The sequence below is a fragment of the Notamacropus eugenii genome, chromosome 7 (genome assembly GCF_028372415.1).
Source record: "Notamacropus eugenii isolate mMacEug1 chromosome 7, mMacEug1.pri_v2, whole genome shotgun sequence".
NCBI lineage: Eukaryota > Metazoa > Chordata > Mammalia > Diprotodontia > Macropodidae > Notamacropus > Notamacropus eugenii.
Genome location: NC_092878.1, coordinates 169839034 through 169858493, shown reverse-complemented (window position 1 = coordinate 169858493; position 19460 = coordinate 169839034). Strand labels below are relative to the sequence as shown.

General features: G+C 45.0%; 1 protein-coding gene and 1 pseudogene across 3 annotated transcripts in view; one reads left to right on the top strand and one right to left on the bottom strand.

Moving 5' to 3' along the window:
• The first annotated feature begins 415 nt into the window (after positions 1-415).
• Positions 416-19460, top strand: part of TUSC3 (tumor suppressor candidate 3) — a 69036-nt gene continuing 49991 nt past the window's right edge. For 2 of the 3 annotated variants that reach the window (XM_072625687.1, XM_072625688.1), the window contains exons 1-2: positions 1143-1418; positions 16972-17141. In XM_072625687.1, the coding sequence (XP_072481788.1) occupies positions 1206-1418; positions 16972-17141 (383 nt within the window). In that variant the 5' untranslated portion in view covers positions 1143-1205. Of the gene's footprint in view, positions 706-1142; positions 1419-16971; positions 17142-19460 lie in introns of those variants that run through there. The other variant, XM_072625689.1, reaches the window with a different exon arrangement.
• Positions 13597-13695, bottom strand: LOC140515081 (U6 spliceosomal RNA; annotated as a pseudogene).

Here is a 19460-nt window from a genome sequence, read left to right as displayed (position 1 = left end):
ACGTCATGGCCTGTAAATGACGAGGCTTTCAGGGAGGCAGGTGTGGGAGGGGCCCGGCCTGCCTTTCTCCCCCAGAGTCAGCCGGCCCACGGATCCGCTGGAGATGACCTCCAGGGGAGGGGAGGACTCACCCAGAGACACATCCAGGCCCCGTGGTCTTTTTCTACAAGATGGGGGAGGAGCTACGTCTAAGTTGGGGGGGGTTCACACAAAGAGGGGTGGAGTCAGAATTGGAGCGACAGAGGAGAGCTGGGGGCAGGGCCGTAGAGGAGGAGACGGAGAGGAAGGGGGCGGAGTCAGAGGCAGCCCCGCCTCAGGAGGCGGGGCGGCAAAGAGACGCACGTCAGGGGGCGGGGCGGGAGAGGAGCGAGGGCGGGGGCGGGGCCTGGGTCGGACTGCGCAGGCGCAGTTCCTCTCCCTCGGCGCGGCGTGGGGCGGGGCGGCGGTCGTCCGTGCCGGCTGTTGGTGGCGCGGTCAGCTCGGGGCAGCGGCGGCGGCGGAGGCAGCGGAGCTCGGGCCATGGCGGCGCCTAGGTCACAGACGGCGGCGGCGGCGGCGGGACCGGCCCCGCGAGGCGGCGGCGTGGCCAGGCTCTTCCGGCGCCGGTGGCGGTGGGGCCTGGCGGGCGCGAGCTGCGCGCTCCTGCTGCCGCTGCTGCTGTTGCTGCTGTGCGCGCCCCCGAGCGTGGCCCAGAAGAAGAAAGAGGTACGGGAGCGCGCGGGGGGGTGGGTCGGGCGGAGGGGCGCGAGGTGCGCGTGCGCGGGGAGGGCGCGGGGGAGCGGCAGGTGCAGGCGCGGTGGGGGGTGGGGTGGTCGCGCCCGGGGCCGCGTTGCCGGGCAACGCCGCGTCTGCGTCCGCGCCTCCTCCCGTTCCCATGGCAACGGCTGCGGACCCCCCCCCCTCCCCGCCCCCACGCGCGCCCACGCACCTTTCCGTCCAACCCGCCCCGGGGCGGGGCTTGCCTTTGCCCTGAGGGGAATTGAGGGAGGGGCTGGAGAAAGTGGGTTGGGGTCGCGGCGTCCTAAGGCCCAGGAATGCTAACTGTGCACCGGCTGTGCTTGCCCTGCCCTCGTGGGGCAAGAGCGTGGAGGCCGGAACCGCTTCCGACATCGACCTCGGACCCGGACCTAGGAGGCGTTTGCCTGGGTCCGGGATCGCACCCCCGGGGAGGTGGGGGGACAGGGGGCCTGCTGGCCGTCTCCCCCATGCCCTCGCCCCCTTCAGGTGCCCAGTGCCCCTTCCAGCCGGCCCAAGGTCACCGCCTGCGCACGTTGGGCCCGAAGGGCTTGGTGGACTGGTTGCTTTCCCTGCACTGGCACCCTAAGCCAAGATGCCAGTTAAGCACCTACTACGCACCCGGCGCTAGGCCAGCAGGGGTGGGCCTGGGGGGCTGCCCTGCCCCCGAGGGGATCGTCCAGGTGGACACCAGGGCTTCCTGGGACCCGAAGCCTTGGGGCTGGAATGGGGAAAGACCAGGCGTGAGAGGACTTTGAGGAGGGAAGGGCTCCGAGGGCCAAGCAGCATTTCTCTTTTGGTCCCGAAGGTGGTGGGGAGTCACTGGCCTTGTTGAGGGGTCAGACTGCTCTATTTAATCCGGGTGATGTCTTGGAGAGGCGGGAGCATTGGCTCAGGCCAGGTGGCAGGGAATGAGGGTGTGCCCCAGAGTGGGGCCAGTAGGGGAGGGTAGAAGGGCCTTGTTATTCAGGAGATGTCACAGGCATAAGAATGACCAGCCTTCCTTGGTGACAGCTTGAGTGTGGGGGGTGAGAGACACGGAGGATCTGGGGTGACCCCTAGGTTAGGAGCTTGCCAGAGTGAGAAGGCCATAGTGCCCTTGACAATAATACAAAAGGTAGGAGCAGGGGAGGGTTTAGGGGGAAAGAGAAGGGGGCAGCTGGGTGGGGCACTGGCCCTGGAGTCAGGAGAACATGAGTTCAGACCCTGAGTAAGTCATTTAATCTCAGTTGCTTCCCCTCAAAAATATTTTTTAAAAGATAAGTTTTGTTCTGGATATATTAAGTTTAAGATGTCTTCTGGACATCCAGTTCAGGATGTCTGAAAAGTAGTGGAGATGGGGATTGGGGGTCAAAGAGATTGCAGCTGGAGAGGTAGATATGAGAATCTTTGGATGGTAGGTAAACCTACAGGACTGATAGCTGATGAAATCACCCCTGGAAGCCATATGGAAAATACTGCCCAGAACAGGCCCCAGGGCCACCTGGAGGTAGGGGGTATGACCTGGAAGAGAAGTCAGAGAGGGAGGAAGAGAACTGGGAGAGAAGGAATGTTCTAAAGACCTCGAAAGAAGAGGACATCAGGGAGGGGGCTCACCCCTGGTCTGTGGATCCATCCATGGCTCCATATAGCCTTTGATTACTTAGTGTTGAGGCACAGCACCATCCTTCTATCTTGTTGGGCCTAAAAAAAAGAAAACCTAAAGAAGTTTAACAGATAATGGGCAGCAGCAACTTGATGGTGATACAAGGGTCCTGGGAAACCTTTGTCAGGTTGCCTAGAGCCTGGGCACATTTGCTGGCAGATACAGAGGACCCAGGGGTGAGGTGGTACTGCAGATGGATGGAAAAGGAGAGAGGCTAGCTATGGGCAGAGGCCACACTGTGGGCCTGGCTTGACTTGGCAGGGAGGCTGAAACCCAGGCTGTTCTGTGGGCCTGTCCAGGCCGAGAAGGGAATAAACCAGGAGAAGAATGGGGTGGGCGGGAGAGGGTGAATGATGCAGAGAAAGGAATGTATTTTATATGATCTCAGTCTTGTCAGTGAAATGCAGACTCCTGGATGTGCTGGGAGCAGATCCTACCCATGGTTGGGTTTAGGTTTTTGTGTGTCGTCTACTGTAATTCCCCTTCAGCATTTAGTGCTTGTGATTCAGCTATAATGTCGTTGAAAATGTGTGTATGTTTTGCCTGTGTGTGTGTGTGGGACAGAGAGAGAGAGAGAAAGAGAGAGAGAGAGAGAGAGAATATAGGTGTTCATGTATTCTGAATGCTACAGGCAGGCCTAGAAAGCCTGACGCTAAAGAGAAGGTGTCCAGGCTGCCCCTCTACGAAGCGTCTGTATCCCTAGTGGATGGTCTCTCCTTTGCAGAGAAGACTCTTATTGTTTACAGGTCACCATCCTTCCAGGCAATTTATTTCTCTAGGACAAAATGGAGTCTTATAATTAGAAGCCTATGATGTCTTCCAAAATGCCTTTCTAGGCCTTAGGAAGAGGCCTTTGCTTATTTAAGATAAGGCTTAATTCTTCTCAACTCCCTTTCTAGGGCTTTTAATCTGAATCTGGGTAACTTGTTGTGTATTAGCCATGCAGGGCAGCCCACCCAACCTGTGGCCTCAGGGAAGGAGTGGGCCTCAGAGCCTGTCACCAAGGAGAGATTTAGCTGTCAGTGTCCTGGAGATGGAGCCATTGGAGATGGCCAAGTTGAAGGTGTGGCAGCTCCTTTGGGAGCTTCAGTAGATACAGGATAGCTAGAAACCTTGAGAGCCAGCGAGCTTGGTGCATTGGGAAACTGGGTTGCAAAAGCAGAGAAAGGTGTGAATGGTGAAGCCCCTGAGGATGAAGGCACAGATTGTGTCTGCCACAGCCTCACCCCATGAGGAACACAAGGAAATCCTGGAAAGCCTGAAGTGGGCCAGGGCCCCTGCTTACCCAGCAGTTTGCCATCTGGTTTTTTGTGGTCCATTTTATTTTGATGCAACAAACTCTTCCGGGCCACCCCTCAAACTAGTCTCTTACAAAGTGGGGGCCTCTTAGAGCCATTGAGGTTGCTAGGGTGGCCCTTCCCCCGTTGAAGTTTACCAGTGTTAAGAGATAGAAGACCTTAGGGGTTCCCTCCTTGGTAGCATGACCCCAACACTGGGCCATGATGTTAGTCTTGGCTTCTGTTGTCTCTTTGGGTCATTCAGTGAATTCTTTTGGCCCTGCTTTCTTCTCTTAGCAGCTCTTAGAATTTTTTCATTTTATCTGAATTCTCCATATTCCTTGTTCCCTCTAGAGTCCTAATACCCCATTAATTAATGTCACTCAGTTTGTTCAGACCTTCCTCAATTGTGGTGCACAAGTGGCTGTTGCTGTACACATGGGCGTGTTCTTGGCATTCTCTAGACTTTTGGTATCTTACTCTCCCCTGATACATAGTTAGCACTTTAAAAATGTTGACTAATTGGATATTATGGTCTCCAGATCAAAGGGTGGGAATACGGATCTTTTCTTGCAGAATTTCACATTGTTTTCAACAACCCATGCCTGGATTGTTGAGTTCATTGTGCAGCAGGGTTAGGGGAGGGTGCTTACCAAACTAAGGAAGAAGGGTGACTGCTTTGGGGCTCCAGGCACTTTTGACTGGGGTGTGCATGGTTGTCTGGTCATACTTCTCAATGACCATCATTTCTCTAAAAGAGAACTGAAGTACATTGATCTCAGTGACTTTGTTCTTGTCACAGTCATTTATAAGGGTATGGGAGACACTTTTCCCCAACAGATTGAATCCTCCCTTGTAACAGAAAAAGCCAGTGAAGCAAACACCATCTCACAGTGATTCCATAGGAGAATGTATGCCATATTTTGCCTCAGTAACTCCCCACTCCATCTCTGATGGAGGGCACAGTGTGTTCCATTCTGTCTTCTAGGACCATCACTTGTGTATTCTGATTCTGTTTTTTTATTCTGAATACAAAGTTATACAACTTTTAGGCAGACTGAATAGTGCGGTGGATAGAGCCCTGGTATCCCACAGGATCCTTACTCTCACATTGCTAAGTCAGACACCCCCCCCTTTCCTTTGTCCTTTTGTCTCCCAGTTTGGACCTTCTGAGGTTGGGCTGTTCCATGAGGGGAATGAGCCCTCTAACCAGGTGGCAGCAGTGGAAGCCTGGTGGCCCTTGATTTTAGGTTGAAATATGGATTCTGCAGACCCTGTGTGACAGCAAGCATCACATCTCTGGCTATATGATTCTTCTTTATTTTGAGAATGAATGGGCTCTGAGTGGGTTCGTTCAGTCCACATCTTCTGGGTTCTCTCTCCCAGTTCAGCTCTTTGTGAGAACAAAGATGTGACTCCCCTATTGTCTTTGGTTCACTCCCAGAAACAAAGGATGACCACCAAAGAGTGCTGATAACTATTGAAAAGTAAAGGAATTTCACTGCCTCAGTTTCTGAGACTGGGAGCTCCTGAGGTTGTCTTTTGCCAGTGTTTTCATCTGCATTGCATAGCACTGGGCCTTGCTAGGGCTAGACCTGGTTCTACACAACAATCATTAAGTGCTGCTTGACTGATTAAAAGTCTAGTTTCAGGGTTTGCTTTCTAATCTTGACCATCCAGTATTTTTATTTGGAATATAGGACTTTACAGGGATAACTGTCATTCACTTAAAAATGTATTAGCTTTCTGCTGTGCTAGGCATTGAGGAATGCAGAGACAAAAAGGACACCATTTAGGAGCTTCACACCAGCCTGGAAGCACTGAAAACTTGCAGAGCTCCAGAACTAGCTCTGAAAACAGGAGCTCCCCCTACCAAAAGAAAAACCTGAAGTGTTTCCTCACCCTCAGCTGAGCAGAGCCCGATTTTAACATAGAATTCAAAGTCAATGAAGAGGCTGGAAAAGTGAACAAACAACAAAGACCATAAGGGAAGACAAGATACAAATTCAGAAGATAATAATGTGAAAACAGCTACAAGTAAAACCTTGAAGAAAAATGCTGATTGGAGCCACATCCCACAAGGATTCCTGAAAACATTAAAGCGATGAGTCATAGAGGAAATATTAGGAAAAGAAATTAAAGTGCTACAGAGAGAGAGAGAGAGAGAGAGAGAGAGAGAATGAGAGAGAGAGAGAATGAGAGAGAGAATCAATAGCTTGTTAAAAGAAGCACCAAAAAAAAAAAAGCATACTGAAAAAAATAACATCTTCAAAAAACAGAATTGGCCTGCTGGTAAAGAAGCACAAAAGAACCCCGAAACCAATGAAGAAAAGAACTCCTTAAAAAGCAGCCTTTGCCAGATGGAAAAGGACAGACAAAAGCTCACGAAAGAAAATAATTCCTTAAAAATTAGAATTGACCGAATGGAAACTAATGACTCCTTGAGACACAAAGACACAGTAAAACAAAGTTAAAAGAATGAAGAAAAAGTATTGAAATATCTTGTTGGAAAAACATCTGAGATCATTTAAAAATTATTGGACTACCTGAAAGCCATGATCAGAGAAAGAACCTAGACATCGTATTTTGATAAATTATCTAGGACAACTTCCCCAAAACATAAAGTAGAAATAAAATCCACTGACCACCTCCTAAAAGAGATCCCAACATGGAAACTTCCAGTAATATTGTAGCCAAATTCCAGAGCCCACAGGTCAAGGAGAAAATATTACGGGCAGCCAGAAAGAAACTCTTCAAATATTGTGGAGCCTAGATCATGCAAGATTTAGTGGCTTTCACATTGAAGGAATATGTTAATCCAGAAAGCAAAGGAGCTAGGATTGCAACCAAGAATCATCTACCCAAAAAAAGTTATAACCTTTCAGGGGGAAAAATGAATATTTAATGAAATAGAGGATTTCCAACCCCCTTGCTGAAACAGAGTTGGACAGAAAATTTGATCTCCAAGCACAAGACTCATGAGAAGCATAAAAAAGTAAACATGAAAGAGTAACCATAACAGATTCAATAAAATGAAATTGTTTACATTTCTATATAGGAAGTTGACATATGTAACTCCTAAGAACTTTTATCATTATGAAGGGAGTTAGAAGGTGTCTGCATACTACTAGTGTGAGTTGATTATGATGGGATGATTTTTAAAAAATAAAAGGTAAGAGAGGAATGTACTGGGAGAAGGGGGAAGGGAGAAGTAGAATGGGAGAAATTCCCACTATAAAAGACGTGGGGGTGGCAGTCTATGCTTGAGCTTTACTCCCTTTGGAATTGGTTAAAAGAGGGAAGACTTATCTATGCACACTTATTTGGATGTAGGAATCTAGCTTATGCCTAAGGCTACTTCCTTGCCATGTTTGACACATTGGAATAGGACTTTGTAGCAGATGAATGTACTGTATAACATTGTTATTTGTCTTTTGTGAAAATCTTGAGTTTCCTGTCACAGCTAGATTGTAAGTTCCTAAAGGTGCAGGGATCTTTCTGTATCCCCCAGTGTTGTATACATAGTGGGCATTTGATAAAATTTTATTGATTAAAAATTATTATTGCCTTTGTATTATAAATAAAAGTCTCTACTTGTAGCTAAAAAGAAAAAAAGAAAGCTATCTTACCCAGTAGTACGGTGGAAAGGGGAAGGCATAATAGATATGGGTGAGGCAATGATAAAAGGGAGGGCTGATGAAGGGAGACAGCAGTCAGAGGTAGAACAGACTTTTGGGGTCAGATAGGATAAAAGGAGACAGATAAACACAGTGATCCTAACTGTGAATGTGAATGGGATGAACTCATCCCTAAAATGGCAGGAGAGAGCAGAATGGATGAGAAAACGGAAGCCCAAAGTATATTGTTTACAAGAGACACACTTGAAACAGAATGAAAATAAGGGACTGCAGCAGAATCTGCCATGCGCTTCACAATTGATCATCATGATGGCATTGCTGTCATGAGCACAGTGATCCCCTGGTTCTTCTCATTTTGCTCTGTATCAGTTTAGATATTTTTGGCCATGTTTCTTTTTCTGAAACCAAGTAAAAAGGCAGGAATAGCACTCATGATTTCAGACATAGTAAAAACAAAAATAGATCTAATTAAAAGAAATAATCAGGGAAGCTACATTTGCTAAAGGGTACCATAGACAATGAAATACATCAAAAAATTTTACAGCACATTTCTCTGATAAAGGCCCCGTTTCTCAACTATATAGGGAATGGAGTCAAATTTATAAAAAGATTCATTCCCCAATTGATACATGGTCAAAAGATATGAACAGACAGTTTTCAGAAAAAGACGTCAGAGCTATCTATAGTCATGAAAAAAATCCCCTATCTCATGTTGATTAGAGAAATGCAAATTAAAAGAGCTATGATGTGCCACCTCACACCTATCAGAAATGACAAATGCTGGAAGGGATGAGAGAAAATAGGTATATTAATGAGCTAGTGGAATGATCCAACCTTTCTGGAGAGCAATTTGAAACTATTCCCAAAGGACCATAAAACTGCGCACATCCTTTGACCCAGAAATATCACTGCTAGTTTTATACACCAAAGGGATCAAAGTAAAAAAAAGAACCTATACGTACAAAAATATTTATGGCAACTCTTTTTTTTTTTGTAGATATGTTTATTACATGCTATTGTCCATTAACAAAAGCAAATTTATTCAATTAAGATTTTTCTTTTGTTGATATTTCTGTACTTAGAGTAGTAATTTATTTTCTTAATTATCCTCATTAGTTACTGTTAACCCATTAGAAGTAAGTTAGAAAAGAATCAGTTAATCTTGGGGAAACTGTAAAAACTGAGGGCCAGTAGCAAAAGAATCTATTTTGCATTCTCAGCTTTGATGCCAACTTGCTGGATGACAGTAAGATTACTTCACATCTTCGTGCCTAGTTCCTCATCTGTGCTATAGGAACAGTGATATCCACTCATGCTTCTCTTGATTCTTGTGTTTGAAAGTCAGATTTTCTATTCAGCTCTGGTCTTTTCATCAAGAATGCTTGAAAGTCCTCTATGATGACCATTTTTTCCCCTGAAGTATTATACTCAGTTTTGCTGTGTAGGTGATTCTTGGTTTAATCTCAGTTCCTTTGACTTCTAGAATCTCATATTCCAAGCCCTTCTATCCCTTAATGTAGAAGCTGCTAGATCTTGTGCTCTCCTGATTGTATTTCCATAATACTTAAATTGTTTCTTTCTGGCTGCTTGCAATATTTTCTCCTTGACCTGGGAACTATGCAATTTAACTACAATATTCCTAGGACTTTCTCTTTTTGGATCTCTTTCAGAGGGTGATCGGTGGATTCTCAATATTTATATTGCCTTCTGGTTCTAGAATATCAGGGCAATTTTCCTTGATAATTTCATGAAAGATGATGTCTAGGCTCTTTTTTTGATCATGGCTTTCAGGTAGTCCCATAATATTTAAAGTGTCTCTCCTGGATCCATTTTCCAGGTAAGTTCTTTTTATAGTGAGATATTTCACATTGTCTTCTATTTTTTCATTGTTTTGGTTTTGTTTTGTGATTTCTTGGTTTCTCATAAAGTCATTAGCTTCCACCTGCTCCATTGTCATTTTTAAAAAACTATTTTCTTCAGTGAGCTTTTGAGTCTCCTTTTCCTTTTGGCTAATTTTGCTTTTTAAAGCATTCTTCTCCTCATTGGCTTTTTGAACCTCTTTTGCCATTTGAGTTAGCCTATTTTTAAACGTATTATTTTCTTCAGCATTTTTTTGGGTCTCCTTTAGCAAGCTGTTGACTCACTTTTCATGTTTTTCTTGCATCGCTCTCATTTCTCTTCCCAATTTTTCGTCCACCTCTTTTACTTGCTTTTCAAAATCCCTTTTGAGCTCTTCCATGGCCTGAGACCATTGCATATTTATTTTGGAGGCCTCTGATAGTATGCATTGTTCTTCCTCATCCAAAAAGGTATAAGAAACTACCTGTTCACCAAGAAAGTAGACTTCTATAATCTTATTTTTTTTTCCCTTTTTGGGGCATTTTCCCAGCCGGTTACTTGATTTTTGAGTCCTTTGTTAAAAGGAGGATATACTCTGGGGACCTGTAAGTTCTCAGTTCCTCCAAGGTGGCACAATCAAAGGAGAAGAGTTTACTCCTCTCCTGGCCTGCGTTCTGCTCTGGGAGTTACCAAAACTTTTCTGCCCAGAATCTGCAAGTAGAATTCCCTTTCCAGAGCCTCCACCAACTCCACCATGCCAGCTTGAACTCTTCCTCACCCCTGAGCCACCACTCAGGGCTGAGACTCAGATCAGCAGCTCAGTTCCCCCAGGCGCTTTAGGCCAGGGAATGCTGCTGCTCCTGTCACTGCCACCTGGGGCCGTGGCTTGGGGAGGCCCCTGCTCCTCTCTCACCAAGGTGAAAAAGCTTTATCATTGACCTTTGAAGCTGTCTTTGGCATTTGTGGGTTGAGGGAATCTGAGAATCACCACTGTGGCTACTAGGGATTCTGCCCCCAGGGCCTTTCCGGCCAGTGCCACAGCCAAGACTGGGCTGGGCTCCATGGGCTATGCGATGGACCTTTCCTATCAACCTTCCAGGCTACCTTGGACTGGAAATCTCTTTCACTCTGTCGTCTTGTGGCTTCTGGTGCTCTAGAGTTTGTTTAGAATCATTTTTTACAGGTATTTTATGGGCTGTGGGGGAAGAGCTAGAGTACGTGCATCTTTCTACTCTGCCATCTTGGCTCTGCCCCAACTCTTTTTGTAAATGGCAAAGAATTAGGAGGATTTAGTTGATGCTCATCAATTGGGGAATGGCTGAACAAGTTGTGGTATATGATTAGGATGGAGTATGATTGTACCATAAGAAATGACAAGGGAGTGGTTTCAGAAAAAAAAAAAACAGCAAAGCCTATATGAACTGATGCAGAGTGAAGTGAGAACGGGGAAATCTTTGTGCACAGTAACAGCAATCTTGTTACGATGATCAGCTGTGGAAGACTTGGCTCCTCAGTACAGTGATCCGAGACAATTCCAGAGGACTCATGATTAAAAAAAAAAATGCTACTATCCATTTCGGGAGAGAGAACTGATAAATCTTTGAGTGCAAATCGAAGTATACTTTTTCACTTTTTTTTTGTGGTACGGCAAATATAGAAATATGTTTTGCATTGTTCCATGTATATAATTAGTATAATTTTGTTGCCTTCTCGGGAGTTAATTTTGAACTCAACTTTTAAATATTTACTAAAAACGAATACTACAACAAAAAGCTACTACACATTACAACATTTTTTTGCCTAGATAGATTCAGTTAAGGAAGAGTCAAGTAGAAACCCAGCTGTACCCTTGGAATGAAGTTGTTTAACCTTTTTCTGTTTGGCAGCTGCAATAACAAAGGACAGATTAGCAGCTTAATTATCTTCCCCACTCTTCTTTGACAGTTCTTTTCTCACATTTCTCTGGTGGCCTCTAATCTGTTCTCTGTCCCTCCACCAGAATAGAATTGCTCCTCCGATTAGTCATTTCACATCTGTGTGGCTCTGTGTTACCCACTGAATCCAGCTGAGAGTCTCTGGCCTCTCCCAAGCCTCTCTAGTCTCTGCTACCTTGTCTTGAGGTTCTCCTCACTCACTGGAGCCAGATGAGCCTTGTGCTGCCTCTGCCTCTTTGCCTTTGCAGCCCTTTCTCCTCTTTGTTTGATGATCCAGGAGTGTGTGTTCCTTGGAAGCAGGGACAGTGTTTGAGAACAGAGAGGAAGAGGAGAGGGGAAGATGAATTCACAGAGCTCTGAGGTGGAGTCACCAGAGGAGGAGATCCCAGTGGCTGGCCTCAGTGTCCCCTTCTTAGAGGCCACACCAGAACGCTACCGTTTGCAAGCTTAGGGCTGAGTGAGAGGAGAAGTTTTCCAGCAAGCCTGTGCTCAGTGCTCATCCTTTTCCTTGTTGTCCAGCTCAAGGTGTACTTCATGCATTTATCCTAATGAGATTTCCAGTGACTGTTATTTTAGTTAACACAGGTTCCAGTTCTTTCTTCCAAAAATGAAACCATTTTCCCCAGGTGATTGTTCTGCTAAAGCTATACCTGAGTTTCTGAAGTCCACTAAGTTGTGGGCTGGAAACAGTGGAATTTGGGAGTGAGAAGCAGCTGCAGAGGCCGTGATGGATTCCTTTGAGTCCTGCCTCTTGGTGGTGGTTGTGTGGCCTTAGGAAAGCTCTCTCTGGGACTGAGAAAGAGCAGAGAGAGAGAGGGGGGAAAAACTACAAGAGAGATCAATGCCAGAAAAATTTCAAACAGTGCCCAGGAAGAGAAGGGGCTCAGTGGTTCCAGGCATGGTCAGAGGTCCAGAAGGAGAAAGCCTGAGGAAAGACTATCCAGTTTGGCAGTGGAGAAGAGGTCATGGGCAACGTGTAATTGAGTGGGTGATGGGCAGGGTCATTAGAGTGACAAGGTTAGAAGCCAGGGCCTCCCCTTGAGGGGATGGGGGCTGTTTGCAGCAGACTTTCTGGGGAGTGGGATTGAGGATCAGTTGAGGGTCTGAGCATTGCTTAGCTGCCAGGAGACCCAGAGGAGGTTCGGTAATGTACCCAATCAGCCCCGCTTGTGTGACTTCTTCCAGCTTCACTAAGCAGCATTACTGATGGGCTTTAGAAAGTGCCAGACTTGTGACTTTCATTTTCTTAAGAAGACATTTTACAAAGACTTTATTCCTAACTGAATGATTTGCAAATTTCACATATACTTCTCTGCAGTTTTCTCGTGCTACTTGGGAAGGTTGAATTTAAAACTAAATGCCAAGTGCTCACTTTCTAAATAATTGGAAACTGGCTAATGAAATTGCTGAGACATCCTTGATTTGGGAGTTGTAGAAAGGTGACATCAATCATTGAGTCTTACAGGTCTTTGCTTTTGCTTATGGCTTTGCTTTTATTTATTCAAAAAATTCCTGCATACACAGCATAGCGCTAAGTTAGGAAAGCCATTGCACTCCAGGATGAGAGCTTTGCCTGCAGCCCTTGGAGTGAGAAACCGAAGCAGCAGGATGAATCCTGGCAGAGGTTCCAACAAAATAGCCTTTTCCCATTGGCTTTTGGTAAACATATCTGTCAGTGACTCAGTGGTGAAAGAAACTGAATATGAATAAGGAAGGACTATTACCTGTCTCACCGTTCCAGCTTTGCAGGACTTAGGGTTTCCAGCTACGTGGGCCCTTGTCTTTCTGGTACTGATCTCCAGCCTGCTGAGTTTTGGGCGATGGAGCAATTCATCTCTGTGGGTCACCTCTGTAAAGGCTGGTTCCTAGACTTCTCTGGAGCCCTTCGAACCTCATCCACTGAATCACATCGATGGACAAGATGTCCTCAGAGAGGCAGTCATTTTAAATAATGATAATAATGAAAATAGATTTGAAGTAATCAGTGTCAGATGTGTACCAATTACATTAGTCTTGTGTTGAGCTATAGAATAGTCCATCACTGGGTAAAATTGGGTGTAATTGGAGAAAGATTACATTCCCACACAGTGTTCTAGAAATGTTGCTGATGAGAGTAGAGTGTTCGAAGAATGGCCACAGATCTGTGCCATTTTGTTCAGTAGGTCATGCCAGGCACTGTGCAGTGTTGGAGATGCAGAGAAACCTTTCCCCCGCACTACCACACACACGCCAAATATAATCCACAGTATTGTTTCCAATTAGTATTTTATCTGTGCTTGAAATGTTCTTTATTAATATAATTATATTGCATTATGGTGAGACAAAGATGCGTTTAATACTTTTTTTTTTTTTGCCTTTTTTGCATTTGTTTGTGAGGTGTTTATGCTGTTTCTGAAGGTGCCATCCATGTTGGAGATTAGGTATTCTTCTTTCTCTTCCCATTCAGTATTCTTCAGAGGTTTATCATAAGTGACGTCTCTAAAATTCTGTTCATTTCCTTAATGCTCTCATTGATTTCATGGACAGATGAAAATATAGAATGCTTCAAGAATTCTCATGTCATCCTTGTGCAGGAGCCATGTGAATCTCTGCATGTTCCAGTTTTAATATTATGCTGCTGAAGAGATCTCTCATTCATTCATGCCTCACCATTAACACAACTCCTCCAGCAGATTGTGTGCTCCTTGAAAGCAGGGACAGTGTTTGTGCTTGGCACACAGAAGGTGCTTACTAATTGGTTGTTGACTGAATGAATGACTGAATGACTTAACTTCCTGAAAGTAAGCTATAGCTCTGTGGAAGTAATTTGAGCATTTTATGTTATGTTTTATTTTATTTGAGGGTGAACCCTTCCCCCTTCTCTCCTCTCATATTTCTTGACATTTAAAAGGTAGTTGCAAAGTATATATAATTTTAGCATCTAATGTATTAGTAATGTATAATGTGATAATAACAGTTCAGTGCATTAAACATTATTCAGATTATTCTTTGGAGTTTCTTTCATTTTGAAAGATGTCTATATTACTATTACTAAGCTCTAATTTTTACAGTACATTTGTTCAATTTTTTTTCCTGTTATTTAGACCTTCCACATAGAAACCTCTGTGTCCCGAGTACAAACTTTGTTAGCCTAGAACACCATGACCCCTTTAATTGGGTGTAATTTCCCCAAATGAACAAATGTTGATGTTGGATGAATGTTCTTTGCATCATGAAAGTACTCTTGGAAGTTGACCAACTTCTGATTTTGACTTTTAAGTCATTCACTGAAAGCATGTGGCAACACCTGGCTTCTCACCCTTTCTGGAGCTCTTGTGTCATTATTTGTCAAAAGGGAAGTGTGATCTTGACTTCAGAGTGATTAGAGTTCTCCCAATTTGTCAGAAAAATCAAAATAGTTGAATTATGTTATTATTAATAAATATGATTTGATTGTGTAGAACACCACCTGCCTAGAACTCTTAATTTTCTTGAAGTATTTTCCGATAATGGCATATACCCTGGCTGCCAATATCACAGAGTTGGTTCCCAGATCTCTTCCATGAGGTTTGGCAGTGTTTTGGGTATGGATGGTTGTACAATAAACAGTACCCCCAAATGGAAGCATCTGGAGGCCCTCACCATCCCTTGGGAATCCCTTGGACTTTGCCCTGAATCTCCTCATAGTACAGATGCTTTGGCTGAGCATGTGCCCTTTTTATAGACCTCTCCTGTTATTGAACAGGGTACTTCCATTGTCCTATGTCCCAGGGAATCCTGAATAACCTTGAATTGTATGGAGGACAGCCATTTCACGTTCAGACAGTTTGTAAGGAAGGATGCATTTTGTTCTCCTCTTGGAATCAGCCCACACAAGCATTCCTGCTGGACCCCTTTGTTCTCTTGTCCACCAGATGGTAAAGACATCCTGTGATTGTCTCACGGGGGTCTCTTGTCTCCTGCCGGAGCCCTCAGAGGTGTAGAGGTGGCCCCTCCTCCACATCCTGGACAGCAGGGGATCCATCCCTTGTCCTGATATCAGTACAGTCTGGGCCCTTGTCCATGCCTTTGGTCTCTTTCCTTCCCTGAGATACCTGGGAAATCTGTTGCTCTGCCTCTTCACCATGGAAGGACTCCCTTTCAGCAGCAATCCCTCTGGTTCTATTTGTTCCTCCCTATGTACACCCCAGCAAGTGTGGTACTCCTGCCTCCTACAGGGGTGTTTCTGCTGCACATCTCTTATGTTTTCCATCTGCTCTGAGGACTCTTTTCACCTGGGCCCTTGTGTGTCCTTGGGGTGACTGGTCTTGGTGTATCTTTGACCAAGTTCCCTTGAGCCAGGTTTTGCCCTCTGAGTGGGGCTGCTTCTCTGCCTTGCTAGATGAGCTTGCTCAGACTTGTCCGATTATGTTCTGGAAGTTTATGTTCTGGTGTTGCCTTTGGCCACAGTGAGTCAGATGCCTTGTAGAGAGTCATGGTGGGTCACAGCCTGGCTGATTAGCATCTGGGGATGGGGATTGACCCGACCTGTGGTTATTTTGCTCTAAGAAACTCCTCCCAGCAGTGCCAACAGGCCACTAGCTGATGCGCATTCTGGTTGTCAAGAGTTAACTAGAACATCTGAGAGGGTCTGTGTCGGCCACACAGCCAGGATATGTCAGAGGCCAGAGGTGACCCCAGGTCTTCTTGGCTCCCAGTACGATTATACTGAGTCACCACCAGTAGTGGTAACTTCAGTCAAGCAAAGTGGGTCTTCACTGCTCCCACACCCTTCCTGTTTGAATGGTCTTTGGCCTAAGCCAGTTTTACAATTTATCTTGTACTGGCTCAGGCTTAGAATAGCCACGTTATCCAGATACTTAAACCACAACTGAAATGAGGTTGATTCTTGGGATGTGTACACGTATGGACTTGTTGATTCCTTAAAAAGCATTTTAAGTGTTTTGAGGACACACCTTCCTCTATTGCTTTGTTCAGTTATGCCTCATGGCCTTAGGGTATCAGGCTGGTGCTAGCAGATGGCTGGACCCCAGACAAGGCTTTGGTGAATGGATGGTGTGACTGTGGTGTTCCTGTTACCCCAGTGGAATTCCAAGGCATTGATTTGGAGGTAGCCAGTAAGGTGAAGAAGATTTTATCCATGACCATTGTGAAAGTCACAGAAGGTCGGGGTAGGTCCCCCTCAGTTGAGCTGTACCCACCAACCCAATTTCAGATTCCTCATAGAATTCTCATTGCAGCCAACCTGCCCAGGTCCTCGTACTCCTCAGTCAGTCAGCAAGTATTTAGTAAGTATTCACCATGTGCCAGGCACTGTGCTCATCAGTACTGGGGACACAGAGCAAAGCCAAACACTGTACTTGACAGTACTAGGGACAGAACAGCCCCTGCCCTCCAGGAACTCCCAGCTAACACATCAGCCAACAGAAGATCAACATAGGGCGGTGACCAAGTGATCTGAGGGGATCACTTTAGGAGTTAGGAGCTGGGGCACTGTCAGGGCAGGGGTAGGCACAGATCTCTGGAAGGAGGTGGTACTTAGGCTGAATCTTGATGGGAGCTAGCTCTCCTAAGAGGCAGAGGAGGGGGAAGGAATGTTGGAAGCTTGGACCTGGCTGCCTGGGCAAAGGCATGGAGATTGGAGATGGCACTCGGGCTATGAGAACAGCGTGTCAGCCAGGCCAGCAGGAAGAAAAATGACATGCACTAAGCTTTGGAAAAGGAGGCCATGTCCTTTAAACATGATATAGACAAGTTCGTATTTTATTTTGGAGGGATTGAGTGACATGGTCAGCCCTGGGCACTGGGGACATCACTGTCCCTAGGCAGCTAGAGGGTGACTTGGCCACACCAGAGACCCAGTATGAGGGGGTTGATTGTATTATGACATTTCTTAGAGTTGAATTCCCTGCATTTAATTTCAGAACCTCTTGGCTGAGAAAGTGGAGCAGCTGATGGACTGGAGTGTGAGGCGCTCAGTTATCCGAATGAATGGGGACAAGTTCCGGAGATTTGTGAAGGCGCCCCCCCGAAACTACTCAGTCGTGGTGATGTTCACAGCCCTGCAGCCACAGAGGCAATGCTCCGTGTGCAGGTAATACTTTCTCAGGTCCTCCCTTTTCCATTTTCTTTGAAGATTGCTTGTCCTTGATGAAAGTTCTTCTACTTAGCCACTCTGGGGAAAGAAAGGAGCGTTCTGAAATCTTGTCCAAGGGAGACAGACCCATGTGAATCTCTTGAATTCCTCAGATAACTGTTAGGGTTCCACAGTCCTAGCTGCACATGCAGAAAACCTTTAGAAGCCTAATCCCTGGTGTTTTTACATTGTGAAACTCTTTCTCTCCTCCTGTCATGTTCCCCTCTTGGGAGAGGGTGGTGGTGGGGGTGGGAGAAGTTCTCTTCCATCTTTGTGCTCTTGGATCTTTTCTCTCCATCAAAAGGCCAGTGGTTGAGCTCTGGGCTGTTCCTTCAGCCTCTTAATCTTTTAGCTTTTCTTGGACTGATTTCACTTCTCAGTGCTAACTCCAAATTCCTTGACCAAATAGAGTTGTTAATTAAGATCGTTAATTTTTCAACTCTCCTAAGTATCATTTCCAAACTTGGAAAGTTTACCTGTCAGGGAACATTGCCTCCTAATTCTGACCTCTTTTTGATAAGATTCTGCCTCAGTTATCTAAGCTTCCAATGACAGGAACAGAACATCCTCTCAAATGAGATCACCTGCATGATATATAAAGCACTTGGCAACACATACCTCTCTATTCTTGATTTTAAAACTGAATCAAGTTCAGTAAAATATCCGTTAATATCCAGAGACTTGTTGTAGACTCAGTGGGAGGGCACAGGCTGGGTACAAGTAGGCAGCAGATATTTGAAGGGAGAAAAAAGCATCAAGAAGTGTATGATGGGACCAAAGGGTGGTCTGGGAGCATATAGAGAGTAAGGAAATGCCTCATGAAAACCTTCATTGTTCTGTGGAGGAATATCAAGGGCCTAATTTACAACTGTGTTCCCTTGTACTTAGCCCAAAGACTGGCACGTGGTAAACACTGAAATGCTTTTTATTCTTTGCCTTCCCACAAACAGTGTTCCCTCCCTCCTCACCTCTACCTCATAGCCTCATAGAAGTCCTAACTTTCTCTGAAGTTCATTTCTATCAGTCTTTGAGTCATTGAGCATTATCAATTGCCAGTCTTATCCGCAGAAGACACCACGTATATGGCCAGCAAGTCAACAAGCATTTATTAAATACCTACCATGTGCCAGGTCATGTGTTGAGTGCTGGCAAGAGAAATACAAGCAGAATCAATAGCCATATGAAAAAATGTTCTAAATCACAAATAATTAGAGAAATGCAAATTAAAATAATTCTGACATACCATCTCATAATTATCATATTGGCAAAGATGACATAAGTTGAACATGATGACTTCTAGAGAGGGTGCAGAAAAATAAGCACACCATTGTGTTGTTGGTAAAGTTGTAAATTGATCCAGCCATTCTGTATAACAGTTTGGAACTATGCCCAAAGGGCTCTAAAACTGTGCATACCTACTAGGTCTGATTCTCAGAGATTAAAAAAAGAGGAAGAGGATCCATATGTACAAAAGAATTTATAGCTGTTCTTTTTGTGGTGGCAGAGAATTGGAAATAGAGGGAATGTCCATCCATTGGGGAGTGACTGAACAAGATGTAAGTATATGATTACGATGGAAGAAATGATGAAGGGGATAGTTTTAGAAAAATCAAGGAAGACTTGTATGAACTGATGCAAAGTGAACTGAGCAGAACTAGGAGAACAGTTTGCAATTTTGTAAAAAATCAACAGCTTTGAGGGACGTAGGCACAATCCACACAGTGAACCACCACGATTCCAGAGGATTCAAGATGAAACATGCTGGACACCGTCTAAGACAGATATACTGGAGGGACTCCATGCAGATTGAAGCTTTTATTTTTTTTCTTAACATGGTCAATTCAGGAATTTGTTTTGTTTGATTACGTTTGTAATTTTTTTTCTTGCTTTCTCAATTGAGCAAGAAGAAAGGGAGGTGGTCCAGACAGAATTTAGACCTGAAAATAAAATAAAATTGGATCAAACAAAGAAACAAAAAAAAAGTGCGAGCAGGAAAATAGTTTCTGCCCTCAGAAACCTTACATTCTTTTTCCCCCTTCCTTCTAAGAAGTTTTCATGAGGACTGGGTAAAAGAGACCTCCTTTCTTTGCTTCCTTTCTTACCTAACCTTAAGACCTGGGCCATCTCCAATTATGCTAATCAATATCTGGCCACTGGACCCAGATGGCTCTGGAGGAGAAAGTGAGGCAAGTGACCTTGCACAGCCCTGCCTCACTTAATTCCAATTCACTTGCAGGTCATGGGTATCACCTCCTTGATGTCATGGTCTCTTTGAAA